This window comes from Orbilia oligospora, assembly GCF_000225545.1.
Source record: "Orbilia oligospora ATCC 24927 unplaced genomic scaffold scaffold00079, whole genome shotgun sequence".
NCBI lineage: Eukaryota > Fungi > Ascomycota > Orbiliomycetes > Orbiliales > Orbiliaceae > Orbilia > Orbilia oligospora.
Genome location: NW_011645636.1, coordinates 1,173,177 through 1,197,107, shown reverse-complemented (window position 1 = coordinate 1,197,107; position 23,931 = coordinate 1,173,177). Strand labels below are relative to the sequence as shown.

The window sequence follows — 23,931 nt, the reverse complement described above, 5'->3', positions numbered from 1 at the left end:
CCTCGGGTCCAAAAACTGCTGATCTCATTTAGTCTGGGGGATCTCATTAATGGAAAAATGCCGGACCTCCCAGATCCCGATGCGAGTTCGAACTCCACTTTCTCAGAATTCCGAACAATGCGACTATAACTGCAAGTTAATATCAGGGACTAACACTACGACGGATTAGGTCAAATCCTTAGGCCCAACCGCGAACAACGGGTGTGGCTACGGCTGTGGTATTTTGTATACATCCCGATTAGGAATGGTCTGTTTCGAAACCCTGGCCGTGTGTAACGACACAACAACACATTTTTAAGATTGAGGCAACTCGCCGACAGCGGAACGTCAGCGATGTTCTGTTTCAGAAAACATAACTGGATCCAGCACACGAAGAAGTTCGGATGGAAGGGCATTTACTCTCGAAGGAATCGCATCTTTCATCTACAAGTCCTCCATCTAATCCTCCTCATCTCCAGGATCTTGAAGCGACCCTTTACAGTCCTTAAATGACGCCGTCGGTGCATTCCTTGTCCATCTTGTTTGAGACTAGTCTGTCCAGGAGGTTGAAAAAAAAATTTTGTCGCATCCGCACACACCTGAAAGGCAATCATTTGGAAATCCCAGCAACAAAAAAAAAAATAGAACGTCACAGTGGATTCCTAAAGTAGAACCAAAAAAAGTCGCAAAAAAAAGGAAAAAGAGAAGGATAGCATCGAACAGTTTCGATCTGTTGGCCTCCGGGTTATGAGCCCGGCGCGCTTCCACTGCGCCACGATGCTTGTCTTTTGTTATGAGAGGTCTTGATGACATGCAGTAGATATACTACCAGAAACACCATGACTCACGCACAATATTTTCTGCTGACTTCGTATACGATTATGATAACATCATGAGAGTCTCAGCATCGGTACTCACGAGTAGACAGCACCCAGTTCTCGCATAAAAAGGCTGTCCGCATCATTTTTGGATGATTGTCGTTGCAGTGTCGCAGAGGTCATCATGATCTTCAAAAAAATCGTGAAGACTAAAAATATCTCACAATCGTAACTCCGATTAAATCCGACTGACGCCAATAACTCGAACTGCCGTTCACCTTCAACAGATTACAAATCGTGGGAGTCGTGAATTCAGATAATTCTTAGGATACTATGATTTGCTTTGTGATTATAATGTTCGTAGATCTTGACTATACTCGAAACTTAATACGTTCATCAGTGCTTATCGAAACTGCTCAAGAAAACTTCATCTGCCAGGCTATTGTTAAATCCGAAATAACTCCGAGAGGACTAGCTTGGCCATATTAAAGCTTCAAATGCGGGTGAGAACCTCTCCCAGCACATACAACAAAAAATATAAGGAGTCAAAAAAGTTAAGTTATAAGAGCAACAGAAACTACATTGCTCAACGTCCAATCCAAAAGTCATTCTTCCGGACCGTAGCATATCGAAATCTCTCGCCGAATTATAATACAAACTCAGCGCTCTGAGCGGGACCTGACTGTTATTCTTGACAAAAATACAACAATGTCCAACACATCGTGGAACCACACAACCACCAGCGATGAAGTCGCTGAAACGTTAAGTTCCCATATTACCGGCAAAACAAGTAATAGATAACTTCATTTCTCCTAAACTCTTTCTTACTGATGCGTATCTAAGTATCTATATTGTAGAATCTAAATACTAAACTAATCTTCATAGTCCTCGTAACCGGCATCTCCCCAGACGGCCTCGGTCTCGACTTCTGCCGCGCGATAGCCTCCCATTCCCCTTCCCTTCTAATCCTCGCCGCCCGCAATCCCTCCAAAATCTCCGCCTCTCAATCCCACCTCTCATCCCTCTTCCCATCACTATCTCTCAAACCCTTAGTCGTCGATCTAAGTTCCCAAAAATCCGTCCGGTCAGCCGCCGCAGAGATAAACAATTCAGTCGACAAGATTGACGTATTAGTAAACAATGCAGCAATCCACGCTCATAGCCTTAGCAGGAGTGAGGATGGAATTGAAATGAGTTTTGCGACGAATCATCTTGGACATTTTTTGTTTACGAATTTGTTGTTGAAGGGGGCGATGAGGAGTGGAGGAAGGGTTGTGAATGTTACTAGTAATAGTTTTAGGAGGGGAGGGGTCGTTTGGGAGGATCCCAACTTTTTGGTGAGTTCTTTTTCTCTTCTTCTTTCTTCTTTCTTTAATCTAGGGCTGAGGCTGACTGTAGTAATAGAATACGCCGTTCGGAGATGGGTGGGAAGCATACTCACAGTCCAAAACGTCTAATATATTATTCTCAACGGCTCTAGCCGAGAAATTTGGCAGTCGAGGAGTCTATTCATATTCCCTACATCCAGGGTGTAAGCTCTTCACAAACCCCCCCTTCACGATACCCCTACTAATACATTTACATGACTACTAGTAATCAACACCGCCATGGCCAAGAAAATGGACATGGACGACTTCGCAAATAGATGTATGTATATATAACCCTCCCTTCCTCTATCCCCGTCCACAAAAGACTAATTTAAAACATAAAATAGTCAATGTCAACCTCCAATGGAGATCATTCGCCCAAGGCACAGCAACACATGTAGTAGCTGCATTTGATCCAGCGATTGAACCACAAAACGGTGGGTTTTTGACGGATTGTCAGATCAAACCTATTGTGGGTGATGAGGCAGCTTGGGCTACTGGGAAAGAGAATTGGGAAAGGTTGTGGAAATTGAGTGAGGAGTTTGTCGGGGAGGAGTTTTCGTAGGGGGGGAAGTTTATGGGTGGTGTGTATATTCTTACGCATTGTGGATTGGAAGTGATACTTATAGCCATTTGGGTATTTAAGACGAATTTGGGGTGGAAGTGCTATCAAGAAGCAGGGTTAATGATAATTCTAGCTACAATTTGCATATGTATTATTTTAAAATTCCAATTTTTTATCAACAAGAAAAAAAGAAAAAGTAAAGAGTGGGGTTTAAGATACGGGGAAACATGATAGCGAGGATACGAGAGAATATTATAATCGAAACCGATCCATATTGGCTTATAACTATATTTCCGTTTCCAACTCTTATAGAAGAAAAAATATCGAATTATAACACGGATTACATGTCGCAGCCTATCTAAAAAAATGTCAAGAATCGAAAGATCAAAACATGAAAAAAATCATAATAAAATAAACGACTAGAACATTGCATGTACACACAGAATTAAAGCAACATGATAAGAAGGCAGACACGAGAGAAACCTGCTCTATCGGGATAAAACCACACAACCAAGCTCTACTCTAACTTACCACGTTTAGTAAGATTGTCGGCCTACTATGCGCTTTGTGTAGGGGCTGTGGTGGGTTTAGGTTCATCTTTCTCGGGCTTAACTTCATCTTTCTCGGGAGTAGGCTTTGTTTCATCTTTTGCAGGAGTAGGCTTAGCCTCGTCTTTTGCAGAAGTAGGTTTAGCTTCTTCCTTTCCAGAGGTAGGTTTGGCCTCGTCCTTCTCAGGAGTAGGTTCGGCTTTTGGAGGAGCGGACTCGGACTTTGGAGGGGCGGGTTCTTCCTTTGCTGCCGCAGTGGGCTCAGATTTCACAGAGGTAGGCTCATCTTTACCAGGTTTAGGTTCAGCCTTCGCACTGGTGGCTTCACCACTCAGAGAGGGCTTGGCAGTTGGAGAAGCAGCAGGGGCGTCACCTTTGACATCAGTCTTTACTTCTGCACTACTAGCGGGCTCAGTAGCTGCAGGAGCAGTAGTAGCTGGAGCAGCCGTAGTAGCTGGAGCAGCCATAGTAGCTGGGGCAGCAGTAGTAGTAGAAGCCGCTTTGTCGTTATCGACAGCCGAAGTCTTAGCAGCGTTGGTAACAGTAGCGGCAGCGACATCTGCAACGCCTCCCCCCAGTTTTTCAACACTTGGAAGAAGAGTAACCTTTGCATCCTTTGCACCCTTCGCAGGTAAGGGTGTAGGACCACCCTTAGAGCGAGTACGAGTTAACCAAGCACCCGTAGTATCTATTGACCAGTGGACACTCTGGACCTTATTCCTATGTTTCGGAATGATGGCTAACCCAGGAGTATGACCTGGTTTGAACCAGACTGATTCGATGGTCTTCGATGCCTCAATTTTCAAGTCAGAGTTTTTGCCGCCTTTGTCTTTCTTATCACCATCATCACCAAGGCTTAGTTCTTTATTTGTGCCAGGTTTCATGCCTTCCTTGCCGAATTTGGCGGATGTGACGTTATTCTTTGGCGCATTCTGGGATTTGTAGTAATCTTCAAGACCGGGGATTATGAAATCATTAGGGTCGTAGTTACTCATTGGTGGGCCGAAATAACCATTTTCTTGTGTGGTTATGTTTGGGAGTGCAGGGTATGTTCCGGTTTTATCTTTATAGAAAGGGAGGCCGAAGCTATCGGTATCATTCTTGGATCCCTTGGGTGGGAAAACCCGTCCCTTGGTATTATCGTCCTCATCGTCATCGGGGGTTGGTCCCGAAGGCTTAGCTCCACCCTTCTTGTCATCGTCGGTTCCATCTATTTCAGAGATTTGAAGCTTATCATACCAATGCTTCATATACTGCTCTTGAGAGGCAGCAGACCTTTTAATATCGGGCTGGATACCTTCTCTTTCACATTTAACCCGTGATTCGGAGTAACCGTAAGATACACGGACGAACCAACGGGGCATTGTGTTAAAGAAACTAATACCTAGAGCTTCGGGTTGGTAGACAGAACTATGGTTGATACAGATCTTCTTTCTGTCGTTTGTTTCCTGCTGCTTTGAGCGTACTACTTCCGGGAACCCGTATTCCCAAATCGCAGGATCTTGGTTTGCCTTGGCGATTATAATATCCCGTGCCAAAGTAATGATATTACTGCAAAGTACCTGCCATGGTGTCTCACCATAGTTACAAACCTCGACGAAATAACGAGAATGACACCAGACTTTGGTGCAGAAGTTATTAGGACCGGAGCACCAATCCGCAGCGTTGGAATAAGTCTCAAGGTGGTCCGTAAATAACCCATACGCGAACCTCATATTAAAATCCTCGCGCGGGGAACGCCAGTTACATAGGTATTCCCAATGCTCACGAGCGGGGTTTTTACGTTGTTCTCGTGGATCGTCGTTGACGACTTTGGGGTGCACGTTGAAGGATAATGCAGGCAGGAGGCCACGGCGGTTGAGTTTGCTGACTGGTGGCGTCTCTTGTCCTTCGAAGATTTCGGGCGCTAGACTGCGAAGGGAGAGGTTTTCGTCCCATTCTTCGTCTAGTCCTGCTTCTTCGCCTATATCTATTATGGAACTTGGGTCTGCGGCTGGTGGTATGCCTTCGGTATCGATATCGATATCGCGGGCGACGAGGTTGTTTCCTATGCCGTGGGTATCTACTTCATTCTGCAGATGTGTGACGTTAGTTATTATTGTTTAAGATCGGGTTTGAAGAATACATACTAAGGCGAAGGTACTCCCCGCCAGTGCCCACAGCACTACAAAGCCTAGAGAAGAAGACCTCATACCTCCACCATATACAGGGCTTCAGAGGCTCCTATACCACCGATATCGAGCTCGAGTCTCACGAAAGAAGAGAGAAAAAAGGGAAGGGTACACCCAAGCTGTAAACTATAACCACAGCGTGTAGCAAAAAGGTATGTCCTATGTATCACACAATAAAAGAAAACAGATCGATGGAAGAAAAAGCGGTTGAAGAAAAAGGGAGGGAGGAGGGAAGGAGGAAGGGAGAGGGGAAAATGAGGAAAAGCAGGTTCTTTCCCCAGCTTCTGCCAGGGCCGCTAGTATATATTCCACTATACCCACCCGTCCTCCAGAGATCTCTTCCAATTCCTTCCAGAAAAGCAGAAGATATCTTCGCCACAAACGCTTACTTTTCTGTAACAAGTTTGTTCCTCATGCAAAGCAGTAGCAAAGACACACGTTTGATGGCTAAGCTATCAATCCTCTCTAAAATGGTGGTGCCTGTGACCGCGCTCCGTGATACCCTACTACAGGATCAAAACAGCCAAAGACCTTAATTTGTTAGTTATTACATTTCGTGTACCTTGGCAGAGGCTTTTTTTTTTTGAGGGTTCCTATAGTCCCTCCTCTCATAAGGTCTAAAATACGAGATCAATAGAAGGTTCTGCTAGTCTCCCATGGCTATACTCATGTTGTCTTTCTCTTCAAACTGTATTTCTATTCTTTTTATGTTATAACGGCACTGCCATTAGAGCACGTTTCTAAATGGTTTCAAGAATCTCTATAGGATAACTGTTGTGTTGGATATGTTGTATTTCTCCCAGCTCCAGGAACGTCGAGGGGGTCGAGAACGATTAGCTAGAATCGATTCAAACTACGCAATGCAATGCATGCATTTAAATCATATCGGTCTTGTTGGATAAAAAGTTATAGTAGGTAGCTATCCAATAGATTTTCAGGTACCTGGTTATAAAAGTTTTAACTGTGCCTTTTTTGGCAATATGTGTTCTTAGGAAAGGAAATAAAAATACACTTAAGCTAGTTAGAATGCGTATATAACAAAACAAGGCTTTCCAATTCGAGACTCTGACAGACAGACATATCCCAACATTCATGTTTCCAATTCGAAATTCCTATCTGTCCCGTTCAAGTTGCATTGATACAACGTATAACATTTTGCCCTTTATTTTATTTTTATTTTTTTTTCATTCCCAGAAAAAAAAAGGATCCCAGATATCATTTAACATGTTGAACCCAAATAATCAATCATTCATGTATTACCCTAACCCCTTCTCCAACAAACCATTGCCCTCCCAGGACCCAGAAATCTAAGCCTTACAACATCCACTTCCATTTATACTCTCCTCCCCAAACGCCAACTTACTCATCCCATCCGCCGCCTTCACCACCCCGTCGCCATTAGCACTCCCAACGGCAGTCGGAACGATCGATGAGCTAGGCGGTACATCCAACACTGGATTTCTAAGAAAGAAATGACGGGGTCGGAGTAGCAAACTCATTGGTTCGGCTGGCATAACCGGAAAGTCTTCTGGTGCTGGGAAGTGGACGAGACCGAATGTATGCCAGAGGACGATATCTTGGTTATCTATGCTTTCTGTGGCGGTGGATTCTATCCATTCTGGAAGACCGAGTGAAGGGTCGCCGGAGGATTGAGGGACGTGACGCCCGGCGGGAAAGATTTGGTCGTCTTGGTCTAAGGGAATTGTTAGTCATGTAGATTTACGGTAAGAGCTAAAAAGATGGATGGATGGATGATGATAGCGAGGGGGAGGCGTAGAGAGGAAAGGATAGAAAGAGATAGTTATAGAGGCACATACATTTCGTAACATGAACAGCATGTCTCGCAAACCCAGCTCGTTTATGAACTAACCCGCCCGGCTTGATCAAAAGCTTCGGTACCTCCCTGCTCACAAGCTTATACGAGACAGGCTTGCCACTGACAGGGTGTAATTTGTTAGTATTGGCGATATCCCACGTTCTAGAGGTATCGCCGTTGTAATCTGCTACGCCTTCTGCTACTGTGGAGTATTTCGTCTTGTTGGCATAGAAGGCGTTACCATAACGGTTTTGGGCGGAGCCCACCTCGCCGTCACCGAGAGCGGCATCGACTTGGAAGATTGTATTGTTGTGACCATCAATTTGGGGATCTATGCGTAGGCAAAAGAGATGTTCATGGTTGTGGGCGTTGACTGCGGCGTGGGAAAGAGGGGGAATTATGTTAGTTATATGTTTTGAAATACAGAGGGCTATACAAATATCTGAATAACAGATCTATAAAGGAAGAAATGACGTACCGCCAGGGTGGACTTGAGTGCCCCATCCTTTGGTATCCTCACCGGGCGCCATGGCGTAGGTATTCAGAATACCAGTGAGTTTTATCTCAAGTTGGATGGTACCGTCTTGGTGGAAGATCCAGTAGACGCAATACTCGTAGTTTGCGGCGGTGAAGATGTGGGAGACGATTAATTTACGCCCTCTAGTGACGATTACAGAGTTATCTCTAAAGTCCGTATGTTTGAATAGGATCTAGAAGTTATTCATTTGTCATCGGTCAGTTTCTGGTAATATTTTGATTTTTTATCTCGCAAAGAGCTCTAGGAAGGGAGAGAGATGCTTACACCGGCGTCTTCTTCGTGAATACATATCGCATTCTTGATCGTGACAGGATCACCGGCCCTGTTAACAAAGTTGGCGTCAAGATAGTGGATTTCACCCAAACAGTCACAGCCTACCAGATTATTAGTTATAGTACTCCATATCATGCAGGACAGATCGGATACATACCCAAAGCTAACGAATTGGTCATGTAGCCTCCGCCGTATTCGCCCAGATCAAAAGCATGTTTCCTGAAATGCCACATATCAGGATTTCCATACGGCACCACCATCTCCACTAATGATAGCCTCCAAAAGATAGGCCTTTCATTTCCTTTATCATTATATGTGATATTGTTGAGCACGATTCCCTCCTTATAATTAAATCCAATATGGAATTTGAAGTTTTGCCATGAAAGCTCTCTTCCTTCGAGAGAAAACGATACGCCTTGGGGTTGTACCACATGCAACGGCTTGATATCTTTGCGAAATCCGCCGTCTGCTTCGATGTCCTTGGGATTATAATTGCTTGGAATTTTGTTTAGAGGACGCCGGACATCGGGAATGTCAATGTGGATTACTTCTTTTGTCTCGGTGTTAACGATTGGACAAAAGTCAAGTGGGAAGGCGTATTGGCAGTCGTCTGGGTTTGGGCGGTAGTACATGAGGGCCTGTTGAAGACGCTGCTTGTTTCCGAAGCGTTCGTCATAGCCGATTGTCCATGCTTTAAAATATCAGTTAGTATCTTTCATACTAGTCTCGTTCCCAGACAATATGGTGAGACATGGGAAATTAACTCACGGTCAGCATAGACTTTGTGCATATCACTTGGGGGGATGCCGAGGATTCCGCATTGTTCGATGACTTTTGGATCATGTCTAACGAACTTGTCGGTCTCGATGAGGTCCTCCATTGTTATCTATCCCCAAGTGCAGGTAATTAGCACCCAGCCACTTAAATTTAGTATAATTATAATGTCGAGATACAAAGAAGCTTACCAATGGCTGAACACCGTCCAGCTTTTCCCATTTTATAATTTTTCCAGCATCTATGTCGACAATGCCGTCCCAAACACCACCGTCTTTGGCAATGGCGATGACTTCAGCCTGCCGAGCAGGTTTTGGAGTATCCGCTGTATTGAGTAGCCATGCTGTCAATTCAGTCTTCTTTGGCTCGTGAAGGGTAACAGCATTATATCCCAATTGGCCTTTATCCCCACGAACAATCCATACTACCTTCGCAATTTCTTGGGAAGTTAGAGGATCGAGTGGGTGGTGACCAGAAAGCTTTGGTACACCTTCGGCACCGACTTTTTGTTTGATTTGGGCGAGGAGAGACATGTTTGTAAGATTATACTAAGTGAATAGTATAAAAGAATTATGGAAAAGAATGTTATGATTCTGTAAAAATTCCGTATATTGATAATATAATCATACGGGCAGTTTTATTGATCAGATGAGGGGACTGTGAATGAGAAGTCGAACAGAGACGACAGGATGTGGTCACTTTATAACCCCGCTGGCCAGGGACCGAGTCGCATAGATAACATCGCAAAACCCCGCCATTTGGGATTGAACACAGCTAAACAAAAGTTCCGGACGGATATCAAGTAATCGGCCTGCATCGATTGGTAGACGAAGACCAAAGGAGGCAAGTCCGACTCCGCGGGCGCGGGTGCATGCACAGAATGAGTCGTCTGATCGGTATCATTTTCGTAGCATTTTCCGTTGGACAAGTACAAGAAAAGCCCTTTAGGTTTTCGAAGGAGATGTCCGTTTCACCGGTACTCTACCAGTACAGTCGACCGACAGTTCAAGGCGGGTATATCTTAGTATGCATTGCATGTAGCATAAAGGTAGCTATAGTTCGTCTATGTGCGCCCTTGTTCCTCCCCGAGTTGGGTTTAGGTCTAGCCGTAGCCCAGACAAGCTTAGACCCTGCTCCCCCACTGTTCGTTCACGACGCACGCGTGGGAAACGTAGGGTCGGCAAGTTTGTTAAGTATGCTAGCCGTGGATCCATCGATAAGGAAGTTTGAAGTCGCGATAAGGAGCCGGAAGGAAAGGCGATTGACAAGCGATATTTAAAAATCGGTGGAACTAGGCTGGAATAGGTTCAGAAATCCGGTGGAAAAGCTTCAATTGACAATGTTCCTGGGGATTCTATGCATGATCTATACCCTTTTAGAGACCCAAAGGGTTTGAGACGGGCGGCTCTGCGATGGTGAAGAGGTTTGAAGGGGGTATTATCAATATCAATCATGACTCGTGCTAGCATGGGCAATTCAGGACGGCGACGAATATGATATGAATTCAAGCTATTGAATCCATATGGATCCATGTAATGGATTGGATGGGAGATTTTCCGGAAAGACTCAACTGGATTAATTATGGATATGCAGAGTCGGAGCTCGTTAGAAACTATAGATATTATTCAGCATAGAAGTTAATTATTGGGAGTCTAGATATTCTAGACTCTGCCTCGACCTGGTTCTCTGTAGTTCCCTCTACTCTATCGAGCTCCAAGCCATGATCATGATCCATTATGCATCATCAGCTTCAACGGTAAGTTCGGGTGCAGACGGATATCTCCAAGATGTGTTGCCCGGCTTCACCCGTTGAACTATAATTAGGTAAATTAAATTAATTAAATTACCATCACTAAATTGCTTGTACACGGTATTCGAATACATGTACACCGGTCTCTGGAAAGAAAAGACTTCACCTGCGGAGGACTAACTAACCTTGATGGATATGATATGGTGCCGATATCAATGGTCCCGTAGCGCCATGGAGTCTTTCCAGCAAAGCTAAGCAAAGCCACCTTGAGGCGAGAGACTCAGCCCTGCCACATGTATGCAGATACACATACTCATATCGAGTCAGGTTAACCGTCCATCCACAGAAAGACGATTAATCGAAGTTTCGAGTTTTTTCAATCCGATTGAAACCGTTCGCAAGCAGGTGTCCCAGCCGTTTCGAATTAATTTGTTCTTTCAGGGGTAACTTTGACACCTGCCAGCCCAGCCAATGCCGGTCATTCATTCGCCATTTCATTTGAAGAACAGGCCAATCTAACCGCTTGAGAACTAGCCAGACCAAGTAGCTTAGCTTCATTCTCCTGGAAAGCTGTTTTTTTCCTCTTTCTTCCCTTCTCGCATGTTCTATTTCCCTTTTCTCTCAGACCAAAAGCTCTGTACATATTACTTGGTATGTATTGAGTGTGTCTGTCTGTGTATGTGGTTATAGCAGAGTATCAAAAGTAATATCACTGCCGCCCCCTTTCTGGAGTCAAAGCCATCCATCGCTGTAGACTCTTTCGCCTTGATTTGTTTTTTTCTTCGAGGCAGTCGAATGTCGAATGCATGGGAAGCTAGTCAAGTAGTATATTATAGAGTTAGCCTGCCACCCCCCGGAGAATTAAGCTAATTAATTGTTTACCTTTTGTCTGTCTGTCTGCCTGTCCCTCTTTCTATCTGTCGTCGTAATTTAATATATTTCCTGTGCCCCTGTTGCATTGCCTCTCATTGACCGACTTGATTGATTGATTGATTGTTGATGTTGATGTTGACTGTTGATTGTTGATTGTTGACCGGCTCAACCTGTTCCATTCCTTCTCCACCTCCTACATACCTGACCCGACCTTACCTTACCTGTACCAGCAGACCAGACCAGACCATAACCATAACCATACCGCTCGCTCGCTCGCTACTTCCCATTACCAAACTCTTATCTCGGTCTTTCCCTCTCCCGCCAATATCGACATCGACATCACCGACATCTTCGCTTCTTTTATCCTCTAAATCCGACCTATTCCGACTTCGTAATACTCCTTACATACCCCCAATATGTCGCTGTTAGACTCCGGTTGGGTCACTGTATGTTTTATCCCCCTCCCCGCGTTGTGTCCGTGCTTGACTTTACTCATCCTGTTCCGAACTGCTTCGCTACAACCCTTTTGCTCTTCTTTATCGATTCCCGCGTTCTGACGGCGACTAACCATTCGTGACATCATCATTAGGTCCAAGAGAAAACCTTCAGGAAATGGTATTTCTAGGAATTCTTTCCCCGGGGAGTTGATCCGAAGCCAATCTTCTAATCCGTTGTTGTCTTCATATCTAGGCTAAACACAAAGCTCGTGACACGGGAGCTTAGACCAGCTGAATCGTTAAAAACCGATCTTTCCGATGGTGTAAGTCTTCTTTTGAACCCTCGTACCGGGTTTCAGGACCCTCTTCTTCTGATATGTTCTGACGAGTTTCTTTCGTTCTTTATTTTTTTTGGTCGAATAGGTCCTCCTTATTCATCTTCTTGAAATCCTTGCGAACGAATCTCTCGGACGATATGCCTTAAAGCCGATTATGCGAGTTCAGAAGGCCGAAAACGTTCTCAAAGCGCTAGACTATATTAAGCTGAGAGGAATTCAGTTATTCAACATTGGTGCAGAAGATATCGTTGACGGGAACCTCAAACTTATCTTGGGTTTGCTTTGGACTTTGATTACGAAATTTACCATCAGCGATATTAGGTAAGAGCGAATCCGTCGCATGATGCTATGCCGAGCCTAAGTGATGACAAGGTTGGTTACTGATAACGAGATGCTGGTGTTTTTAGTCAAGAAGGTTTAACTGCAAAGGAGGGTTTACTGTTATGGTGCCAGAGAAAGACTGCTTGCTACGATGAAGTCGACATTCGCGACTTCTCAAGCAGCTGGAATGACGGTTTGGCCTTGTACGTTCGCGACTTCTCTCTCCAAATTTTGAAGGTTCACATGACATCACTTCACAACATTCTTCTAACTGCCTACCAACAATACCAACAGTTGTGCCTTACTCGATATTCACCGACCTGACCTTATCGACTATGATACTCTCGACAAGGACGATCATAAGGGCAACATGGCCTTAGCCTTCAAGATTGCGACTGAAGAAATTGGTATCCCAGCTCTTATTGACGTCGAAGATATCTGCGACATCAACCGACCTGACGAACGTTCCATCATGACTTACATCGCCTATTGGTTCCACGCATTCAGCCACCTCGACAAAATCGAAAATGCCGGACGTCGCGTTGAAAAATTCGTTGCTCATATGCAAGGCGCCTGGGATATGCAGCACGCCTTCGAACAGCGCATGGAGAAGATCCTTGCCGAAATTCGAAACATGCAAGACATCTGGGAATCGTCTAAGTTTAAGGGAACATATGCCGATGCAAAGGAGGCTCTTGCCCAACTGAACAGCTTCAAGAGGTCTTCGAAGAGGGCTTGGGTCAGTGAGAAAGCCGAGTTGGTCTCATTGCTGGGCAATATCAAAACCAAGCTGGCAACCTACAAATTGAAGGACTACAACCCACCACCGCATCTGACACTCGGTGTCCTCGACCAGGAGTGGAACACTCTCCTCGTGGGCGAGAAACAGCGCAGCGTACAGATCAATGAGCAGATACGGATGTAAGTGCAAGGACCACACATAGAAACGCGACTTCCAGCATGCTAACAAACCTCTAGAATCAAGGAGAACCTTCGCCGATCTTTCGCTAATAAGGCTAACGAATTTGCCCTGGTGCTAAACACCACACAATTAGAGCTGAGTGAGCTGGAAGGTGATCCTCAGGTATGGTCATTCCTTGATCTGTGAATATAACTATATTCTAACGAATTGTAGAACCAACTCCGCCGCGTCCGTAATCTTAACGATAACTTACGTAAGATCCGTAAGGAGCTTGATGTTTTGAAATCCATCGCCAAACAGTGCGAGCAAGCTCACATTGAAGAAAACGACTACACTGTATACTCCTACGACGAACTTGAATACGAATACGGTCTCGCAACCTCTTCCACTTCCAAGAAGCTTGCCTTCCTTGAAAACCAAATTGTCGCCCGAAATATGACAAACTTGACGCCAATACAGCTCGAGGAGTTCGAGAGCGTGTTTCGTCATTTCGATCGGGACGGCAGCAACAGTTTACAGGAAATCGAGTTCTCGGCTGCTCTCGCTAGTTTGGGATTAGTCTACGATGAGGATACGATGCACGATACATTCTTAGAAGTGAGCACAGGAAGCCGTAGTGTGAGCTTTGAGCAGTTTATTCGATTCATGGTTAGTGTTACGGAGGATCAACAGAGTGCAGAGCAGGTGTTCCAGAGCTTTAAGGAAGTTGCCGATGGAAAGGTACGTTATCTTCTCTTATACAAACCCCTCCCTTCCATATCTCACTGCCCCTCGATATTGAAACTAACGAATCTTTTGATACCTACAGCAATATGTTACTGAGGTTGATCTACGACACTCCTTGATTCCCGATCACATGGTCGACCAATTGATCAAGGAGATGCCCATCCACAAGGGCCCCCTTCAAGAGGAAGACCAGGAACTAGAGGGATACGACTACATCTCATACATGGAACGATTGATTGGGCACATGAATGCCAACGGCTTTCATTACGAATAAGCGACAACTATAGCCTGCCATCTTTCATACCACGCCGTTTACCTCCTGCATCCGTGGAGTCTATTGCTTAGTTGACTTGACTTGACTTGACTTTACTTTATTTTATTTTTGCTTCCGGCATACCTTTCATCCACCCCGCCCTTCTTTCATACCACCCCTTCTACCCACTTCAGGGACCTGAACGAATAACTCCTTTCTAATCACATAGCCGGCCATCTTTCGTTCCCCACCCTTCTTCTCTTTTTGTGTTTGGCCTTTCGTTGCATGCATCGTGGTGGAGAACTCGGGTTTAATTTTTATTCGTTACTGCTTGTAATTCCACGTTTGTTTCGTTTCATCGATTGCTTTTTGGCATGTCTCCCCCTCTCAGTTATCCGTACTGGCCCTCGAGCTCTCTTAGCGGTGTTTTGCTTTCGACTTGTACTTGCTGCAACAAAAACGTCACCTCCATTGCGAAACGGTGCCTTTTCCTTCTTGCTATTTCTTTGCTTTTCCTGACTGTTCTGGTTTTTTACCCCTCTTCCCCTTCCGAAACCGCGATATATGGTTCGGCATTCCTTATCTAGGTGAGATTATTATTTTTATTTTCCTTGTTTGTTATGCATGTAGGGAGGAGAATAGGGACTTTTTTTTTCTTCTCTTTCTTTCTTGGTTTTTTTTCATTTTTATTTTCGTTTTTTTTATTTTATTTTATTTATTTCATTTTATTTTATTTATTTCCTATTAATCTATGTAACTTAAGTCTTGAAATAAGCTCCGGGCAAGGGAAAAAAATTGAAATATTATATATAATGTTAATAAGTTTTTCAGGACGTCGACATGCGTTAATAGCTGAATTATTGCAGTTTGTATTAATATCAATCCCGAAGACCTCCTTAGTATACTAGTTTTCGTAATGGAAGTGGAAGAAACGTGGGCGTGAACAACATAGCTAAGTATTGCTTAATCAAGTAATCCTCTTGACATGCATAATTGATGTTTTCCGGGGATTTGTGGTTCTTTTTCTGTATTTACTTACTATCGTATGCATATTGAGCAATGTAACTTACCTACATACTAGCCACCTGCGAAACGTATTTTATGGGAACATGTATGGATGGCTTGTGAAAGACGGTCGTCATTTATGCTGGAGTAGCTAGCTAGCTAAGTAGCCAAGCTATGGAAGTAGCCGACATCTAAGAATCTCTTCTCCCCCATTCCATTTCCTGTTTGATGTGGAGAAAAGCTTACCTTGGGGGGAGCAGCTAAAAGAATGTAAAGAATGCGGCAAGAAATGTTTGAGCTTCTCTTTCTTTCTGATTTTATTTTATTTTTGATCTGATTAGGCTGTTATTCTTTCTTCTTTCTTCCTTTTTATCTTTTTTTTTAAAAAAAAAATATCTTTCTTCTTTTTGACCTTTTAGACAAGGGGGGCAGGAGAAGAGAAAGAAGAATGGGAAAACCGGGGATAAAGGAACGAAACAGGTGTTCGGTGGGTCCGGCGAAAGGTTGATTGTATGGATCTCCACAATTTGATGCATTGACTTGCTTGCTTGCCATGTGTTAGACGATTCCTTACTTACCTCTTAGCTTAGCTCTTACATTTACCCAGTAGCTTGTGGGTACTCGTAGTATAAGACAAAGAAAACATATCCCTTTTTTTCTTTCTCCTTCTTGATTTTTGAATGGCTTAATAATCTGTTATCACAAGGTGTCTTTGTCAGCTAGTTTAACGTACCCGTCAGACTAGTTAATGCCTTAGGCCAGTACCCATTATGATAGCTTGGGGGCTAACTAGCTAACCAGCTAGCTCGCTGGATGGCTGGGCTGGCTGTTGATGCTCCTGTAGCGACGAACGCCCACTGGATACTTTTTCTGTCCGTATGGAGTAAGTCCAAGGGTCTTTGCGGCTAGGTTTGTCTCTTTTATTGATATTCATTGCGAATTCGAAACGTACGGACCGCCCGTCGACGAGTTGACTTAAATTTAAGTTCATCATCATTTCTTGGAGGTGATTTGGGACCTTTGATGTAATGTGGATGTTAATATTACTATGTATGTCAATCAGTCAGTCAGTCAGTAAGTAAGTATTTGTCAGGACTGTAGAGGTAGGAGAGACCCCTTAATCAAGTACTGTAAGTACTTACTTATTCAATACGAGGTGATTATATATGCTTGTACTGACATAAATATGTACAGCAGATAGATGGATTGATTGATTGATGGATGGATGGATGGATAGATCTTGGGGAAGTAGGGTCAGGGTTGTTGCATGAAGTTATTTAACTTGACTGTCAGTTGTATGTGAGATGGCTGTGGATATGCGGATATGTTATGATCTGATATAATATGATATGGTATTATGTGGTATGCTATGATATAATCTGTTTTTCTTCTTCCTCTTCCTCCTCTCCTTCCTCCTTTCTTTCATTAAGGGACTTGTCATTATTCCGTCATAAGATATCCCTTTTAAATCTCATTAAGCTAGAATAAGAAGTATAGTAACAAGTATTTGATTAAATAACTGAAATTGGTTTCATGTTTGGTTGAAGTTGCAGTCGAAGTCGAGTCCGTGGAGGTGTCCAGAGGTGTCCAGAGGTTGCAACCCGGTCCAACACATGGACAACCCAACCGCCCACCAGCTGTTCGTTCCCATCCAAACCAACATCGACCAATCCAAACCAGACCGAACCAACCTCCATCAGCTAAAGCTAGCCGCTTTCCTGGCCTCCACTTCCCATCCCATACCATACCATACCAGACCATCCCATACCATCCCATACCGTATTACCTGGTCTTGGTCTTCTTCTTCTTTTGCTCTTGGTACTTACCTCTTACCTCCAACATCTTCTCCGGTTTCTTCTTCCTTTACCCTTCAGCTGCAGCTCCTCTCTCTCTTTCTTTCTCTTCATCTCTCGGCCTTTCTGTTCTCCCGCCCGAGACTACAACCTTGGAGTTCCTTTTTACCATTGACGAAAACCTACAGTTCAGATGGCTGTTCGGAGCTGCTGGTGACGGGGAACCTTTACGAGAAGGGAACGGACCTACTAAGCCAGCTACTGTATTTTGACGGTGTTCGTGCTGAAGCATAATAGCTTGTGTACTTCTTACATGGTAAGTAACTTGTATTGTACCTCCCTTGTACCTACCAACATTACATTATCATTCCCATCGACAATAGCATTCAATGCGTCGGTTCTTCTGCCTTGATCTTTTTTTTTTTTTAGTTCCATAGCTGCCCCGTAATAAGGTTGCTTCATCTCATCTACTTCAGACATTTCTACTTCTGCTGCTTGCTTCTTCCCTCTCGTCTTGAGGTACCCTTATCTGTTCATATCACCTTGATTTGACTTTCACTTTACTTAATACTGCAGGGCATCAACCTGCCTTTTCACCAGCCAACCAACAAAGCCTTTTCGATAGAGCTTGCCCGTTTCTCACGGATATCTTCCCGAAAGCAACCCTCGCTTTTTTTCCCTTGCAAAGGAAGAACAAAAAAAAATAACCTCAAAGGGCTGAAAGGTTCCGTAGAAGAGGGTATTTATGCATTTCGCTGCTTCGAGAATCAAACCGAAGAGAGAGAGAAAACCCTTGTTCGCGTTCCCCCGTTCACTTGCTTGCTGCTTGTTGCTTGCCTTGCCTTGCCTTGCCTTACCTTACCTGCATTCCCGAATCCTCGCTGTGATTGGAAGAGAAAAGAAAAAGGGCCCCAAGCTTGTCCATTCGACGTTCTCTGGTTTGACTGGGAAGAAAAGGAGAGGGAAAGGGCATCTGGCAAACCTTCTACATTGTCTTCGAACTTCCTTCGGCAATCGCTTGTGACCAAAAAGGGACTGGGGGTGGATTTTTAATTCCATCAACTCTTCCTTTCTTGTCTCTGCCTTCGTTTTACCTTTTTACCTTTCGATAAAGTGCAATTGCTGATCGAAACGGGGTGTTTTGCTTTAGCTGCAGCTCTTTGCTATTCTAGAATAGAAATACGGAACGTCCACGGATTTCCCACGCTTCTTACACACGCTTCTTCCCTTTTTCTTTTTCTTTTTTTTTTCCGGCTGGGTTTCTTCTCCTGCAAAAGGGGCAGAAAACCGTCTTTAACGGAGAGCTTTTGGCTTGGGAGGTTCAGTCATCGCTATTGTTCCTTTTTTTGAGACTTTAAAGCTATCTCGTCGCACCCCTCCCTCTTTGCTTCACGGATAAGAACGCCCGGGAGCTGTTTTGTTTGGAACGAAACGGTTTCGATCAGTCAAGGGGTCTTGTCTTTTTTATTTTTTATTTTATACGAAGGGAAGCTGGACGAAATACCTGATACGTACAGTAAGGCCGCCTTCCCCAAAAAACTTCACGCCCTTTTTCTCTTTCTTGCTATTATTCCTTTGGGCGGATGACCTTTTTGAGGGTTTTCTGGGTGCTCGCTCTTGGTTTTTTTTGCAGATTACCCGAGATTGGAAACCATCCAGCCCAGCTACCCCGCTACTTCTTAGCTGGGGGATTGCGTTTCTTGTTTGCAACTCACAATTCCTATCGAACCTCCTTTTTTTCTGAGAAATGTCACGGCTAACGAGGTCCTCGTCACAACTGCTTCGCTCTTGATCAGTTGTGATTTCTTAAAAAGATAAAACCAGCTATACATACATAAACGGCGTCTAAGGCAAACGGATTCAGGGGCGCCGTTTCAACGGTACTAGAATATTCTCTAATAGGGGGTGCTTTTTCCGCGCTCGCTCTTACATATTTTACGAGGTTTCGCTGTACCCTTCCTTTTTCTCTTTTACGTTTGTTACTTGCCGTTCAGCCTTCCATACCCCCCTGGTAGATATACCACCTCCGTAGGGGTGTGCGTGGTTTACTCGCTGTCTCCTTTCTCAACAACACGAACTTCACGACCACGACCTTTACTGTTTCCTCGACATCTTCTTTCACCATGGCGACGTCGGGGAATTATTACTATTCTCCAAATTCCTTTATGAACCCGGGACCGGCACCCAAACCCCCGTCGTCCCGGCCGAATTTTCCCGCCACACCGATTCACCACCAGATGAATACTTTGTCGATCCAGCGGAGTACTACCGCTACCGTCGGTGGTATTCAGCGGGAAGGCTGGGCATCGGTCAAAGATGACGGGTTCCTAACCATGTGGCAAAAGCGGTACTTAGTACTCCGAGAAACCGCATTAGATTTCCACAAGAACGATATCAAGGGATCCAACGCGGCGCTATCGATCCCACTGAAGGATATCACCTCGGTAAACCGTGTAGAGATCAAGCCGTTTAGTTTTGAAATGATACGCTTTGCAAGCTCGAACCAAACATCATCTACAAACCCAGATGCGCCGCGGAAGACCATGTTTATCGCCGTTAAGAACGATACAGACCTATACGGATGGATCGATGATATCTACTCGCGGTGTCCGTCCATGGGCGGGGTTTCCAATCCCACAAACTTTGCGCATAAAGTGCATGTTGGATTTGATCCCATTTCTGGCGGGTTTACAGGTCTACCGCCGGAGTGGGAGAAATTGTTGAACGCTTCAGCAATCACAAAGGAGGACTATCAGAAGAACCCGGAGGCTGTCATAGAGGTTTTGGGATTTTATACTGACAGACAGAAGGAAGATGCCAATCAGGTTTATGGCATGATGCCAGGGAATGGAGTCAATGAGAAGGATCTGGGTATGAATTATGGAGCTGAGCCAAATAATAGTAGTTCTAGTTTACCTGGGTCGTCTACTCCTTCTCTCAGCGGATACGGGAATAACCAGGCTTTTCAGGATGAACGGTTACGGCGCGAGGAAGAGGAGAATAGGAGGTACGAAGAGCGAGAGAGGGAGTACAAGAGACAGATGGAGGAGAAGGTACGGAGAGAGAAAGAGGAAAGAGAAAGACGCGATAGGCAAGAACGTGAGCGTGAACGCGAACGCCGGGAGATGGCACAGCAGGAGCAGGAAATCGAGGAACAGGAACGCCGACGTGAGCAGGAAGAACGCGAGAAAGAACGCCAGCGAGCAGAAAAGGCGGCAAGGGAACGTGAGGCTAGGAAGAAGGCCGAGCAGCAAGAGCTTCTGCTACAAGGCGGCGGCGGCGGTAGTTCTTCTCCAGGCTACACACCCAAGAGAGTTGCACCGTCTGCACCGGGAGGTTCGTCAGCTCGGCCCCCCGCCAACTTGCGCCAGCAACCTACCGCTCTACGAGCCGCCCCCCCTGCTCCAAATGGTACAAATGGTACTCGTGCTCCTGGCCAATCTCCCCCTGCTCAACCACGGGCACCGGCGTCCCCAGCCCAACAACACCAAAGAACACAGGGTACAGCTCAACCGGCTGGTAATGGAATCACTCCTCTCAATGTCAAGTCCAAGAAAGAACCGGATGCCGCCACTCTCGGTGCTATCTCGGCTAAGAAGGAGCAACCCAAGACTCGCATATCCCAGATGAGTGAGCAGCAGGTTATGGATAAATTACGCTCCGTCGTATCGCCCGGTGACCCGAACCAGTCCTATACTAAGATCAAAAAGGTCGGCCAAGGTGCCTCTGGATCCGTTTACGTTGCGAAGATTAATACCAATGCCGCATCCGAAGCTGCTCGACAATATGCGCACGACCAACCTAATGGGAAACGTGTTGCTATCAAGCAGATGGATTTGGCACACCAGCCCAGGAAGGAGCTGATTGTTAATGAAATCTTGGTGATGAAGGAGAGTCAACATCCGAATATTGTGAACTTTTTGGATGCGTTTTTGAAGGGGACAAGTGAGCTTTGGGTTATTATGGAGTATATGGAGGGAGGTGCTTTGACGGACGTTATTGATAATAATCCTTTGGAGGAGGATCATATTTCGACCATCTGCTTTGAGGTAGGTTCTCTTGCCTTTCTTATTCTCACGGTAGTTGCTTTTTTAAAGTATTCTGCTAACATATTGTGGTACAGACATGCAAAGGGTTACAACATTTGCACTCTCAGAAGATTATTCATCGTGATATCAAGTCCGACAACGTCCTCCTTGACGCTGCAGGCCATGTCAAAATTAGTATGTTCCGCTCAATATAAGGCGATTTAAAGTGCAGATGCTAACATAAAAGTACAGCCGACTTTGGTTTCTGCGCCAAGCTGACAGATCAGAAGGCCAAGCGCGCGACAATGGTCGGTACACCATACTGGATGGCACCGGAAGTCGTAAAACAAAAGGAATACGGACCCAAAGTCGACATTTGGTCGCTAGGTATCATGGCAATCGAAATGATTGAAAGCGAACCGCCATATCTAAACGAGGAACCATTGAAGGCGTTATACTTGATCGCTACGAACGGTACACCAGCATTGAAGAAACCGGATAAGCTTTCCAAGGAACTCAAATCCTTCTTGGCATTCTGTCTGTGTGTTGACGTTAAGAGTCGAGCGACGGCAGAAGAATTGCTACAACACGATTTCTTACAGAAGGGATGTCCGTTGCATAGTTTGTCGGCATTGCTTGCGTTTAAGAGTAAGGGTTAGGCACTCCGAAATGGCTTTGAAAATGCAAGTACAGGTGTTGTGGAGAGGGATGAGGAAGAGGTGGCGATTATGGCGGTTCGTGAGATGCTGATGGAAAGGGAACCGAGGATACGGAAGGCAGTGGGAAACAAAATTCCATTATATCTGATAGTGGAGGATCCGGATGAGGCGTACGCAGTGGCGAGAGGGATGATGGGAAGTATGACAACGGATGCTGTAGAGGAATCGACGGGAGAGGCGGCGAAAAATACGGGGAAGGAGATGGTGAAGTATGAGCCTCGCTCAGTCTCAACACCCCCGAGTTCAGAGCTTGTTAGGATACCCAAGACGACTATGAGCATTGCGGACAGGCGTTCATTCAGTTCTAAGCCTGGACCTAGCACGACAACTCAGCCTTCTGAAGATGTGAAGACCAGAAAAAAGGAACGACCGGCTTTGTTTTTAGACCTAAAGAAAGAAGTGAAGCCGGAGCCGGAGCCGGAGAAACCTCGGAAACGATTATGGCCTTTTCGACGGACCTCGACTTAGGGTTATTACTGTGGTGCTACTTTCTCTTTCTCTTTGGGGGCTTTGAACCATCTCTCTTTTTCTTCTCGGGGTTTCCCCCTTTCGTTCGTCCTCGGGTTGTCGTTTTCTCTTTTTGCAGCTTGTATTTTTGTGACCATGTGTTTCTTTTTTTTCGCCAGGACTTTTTATATTTACAACTACACTTACATACTACTATGCGACAAAGGATATTTTATGTTATTACTATTACTACATGTCTTCTTCCTCCCCCTTTTTTTTCTTCGATGCTCTAGAAATTCCTGTCCCCCTTTTTTCTTTTTGGCAGAAACAATCACCCGCTGAATGGTATCACTCTGGTTATTAGTTTTTTCTTGTTATTTTATCTTTGATGTTTCCTTATTGCCACACGGAGTCATTCATACCTCTTACTTCCAATGTCGTTTTTTTTTCTTACGCCCCCATTTTTTTTTTTTCTTCTCGAAAAAACCTCATTCTTCAATGATTATATCACACACCTTTCTTCTTCTTTTTTTCTTCTCTTTTTGGACGTCGTCGTTTTTTTTGCGTGAAACTCTGGCGGGATGAAACGACCTTTTTTTTTCTTTCTTTTTTGTTAGTTGTGGTTTTTTATTTTATATATATACTTTTTTTATACTACCTAAGTACTTAACTACTACTACTACTACTACTACTACCGATTAACTAGTGGAGACTATACTATACCTATAACTAACTTACTTACTGAATACTTGTATTAAATGGAATGATTCTATAATGACCTTTTCCCTGGGGCGGTTTTGAGGAGTTTGAGGTTAACGTTGGTTGTTCGAAGGTATTGATATATATTTATACACCGGCCACTTTGTTATGTTGAAGCTAAAAGTCATTGCATTGAATCGGTATTATAGTAATACTATCAACAATAACCACTAACTTACCTATATAATTGCTACGCCTCCTCCTTTTAGGAGGGTTATGTCTTTTTAGTCTATATGTGTGAGGAGATTTGTATTATAGGGTGGGGTTGGTCATATTCTGATTGATATTGTGTAAAGAGGAGTTGGTTGTCTCGTGGTGGTTTTGTCATGCACGTGAGGGGTTGAGGGGGGTTGATATATTATATAATCTGAATTTTCATGTTCTCTGGTGAATTAATTCTTGTCTCGTACCCAGACCTGGAAGGGTGAGTTCAAGAGGGTTGGGTATGTCCGGGAGGTAGGTATGGCGCTTGAGTAAGCTGTTATTGTTGAAAGTCTTTCTTCTTCTTTCTCTCCCCTTCCCCCTGAGAATTTTGGCGTGTGAAGGGTGTTAATGCCAGGGTTGTAGTGTGTGTATCCAAATTAAGCACTTCGTATACAGGAATTCATAGTTAAAATTTTGATGCGTACCGCTGCATATTGAATTCTGAAAAATAATTTACGTCCTGGGATGTCTGGGTACGAGACTATCTTGGGATAGCAAGAAGGATAG

General features: G+C 44.5%; 5 protein-coding genes across 5 annotated transcripts; 3 read left to right on the top strand and 2 right to left on the bottom strand.

Annotated features, from left to right (window-relative positions):
* Positions 1-1,505: 1,505 nt before the first annotated feature.
* AOL_s00079g356 (uncharacterized protein) lies at positions 1,506-2,729 on the top strand (the record flags this gene model as incomplete). The annotated part of the gene is made up of 5 exons (XM_011124231.1): positions 1,506-1,587; positions 1,683-2,134; positions 2,202-2,328; positions 2,391-2,444; positions 2,512-2,729. The coding sequence occupies 5 exons, from the start codon at positions 1,506-1,508 to the stop codon at positions 2,727-2,729; spliced, it is 933 nt and encodes a 310-aa protein (XP_011122533.1).
* Positions 2,730-3,285: 556 nt separating this feature from the next.
* Positions 3,286-5,469, bottom strand: AOL_s00079g355 (uncharacterized protein; the record flags this gene model as incomplete). The annotated part of the gene is made up of 2 exons (XM_011124230.1): positions 3,286-5,349; positions 5,407-5,469. The coding sequence occupies 2 exons, from the start codon at positions 5,467-5,469 to the stop codon at positions 3,286-3,288; spliced, it is 2,127 nt and encodes a 708-aa protein (XP_011122532.1).
* Positions 5,470-6,755: 1,286 nt separating this feature from the next.
* Positions 6,756-9,382, bottom strand: AOL_s00079g354 (uncharacterized protein; the record flags this gene model as incomplete). The annotated part of the gene is made up of 7 exons (XM_011124229.1): positions 6,756-7,141; positions 7,266-7,637; positions 7,743-7,974; positions 8,067-8,176; positions 8,233-8,766; positions 8,844-8,961; positions 9,041-9,382. 7 exons carry the CDS (start codon positions 9,380-9,382, stop codon positions 6,756-6,758), a joined length of 2,094 nt encoding a protein of 697 aa, XP_011122531.1.
* A 2,506-nt stretch (positions 9,383-11,888) lies between these two features.
* AOL_s00079g353 (uncharacterized protein) lies at positions 11,889-14,490 on the top strand (the record flags this gene model as incomplete). Its single annotated transcript, XM_011124228.1, has 9 exons — positions 11,889-11,918; positions 12,062-12,087; positions 12,163-12,232; positions 12,333-12,568; positions 12,655-12,771; positions 12,863-13,489; positions 13,547-13,652; positions 13,704-14,210; positions 14,299-14,490. 9 exons carry the CDS (start codon positions 11,889-11,891, stop codon positions 14,488-14,490), a joined length of 1,911 nt encoding a protein of 636 aa, XP_011122530.1.
* Positions 14,491-19,390: 4,900 nt separating this feature from the next.
* AOL_s00079g352 (uncharacterized protein) lies at positions 19,391-22,482 on the top strand (the record flags this gene model as incomplete). The annotated part of the gene is made up of 4 exons (XM_011124227.1): positions 19,391-21,316; positions 21,391-21,490; positions 21,548-21,916; positions 21,989-22,482. 4 exons carry the CDS (start codon positions 19,391-19,393, stop codon positions 22,480-22,482), a joined length of 2,889 nt encoding a protein of 962 aa, XP_011122529.1.
* Between the last annotated feature and the right edge of the window lie 1,449 nt (positions 22,483-23,931).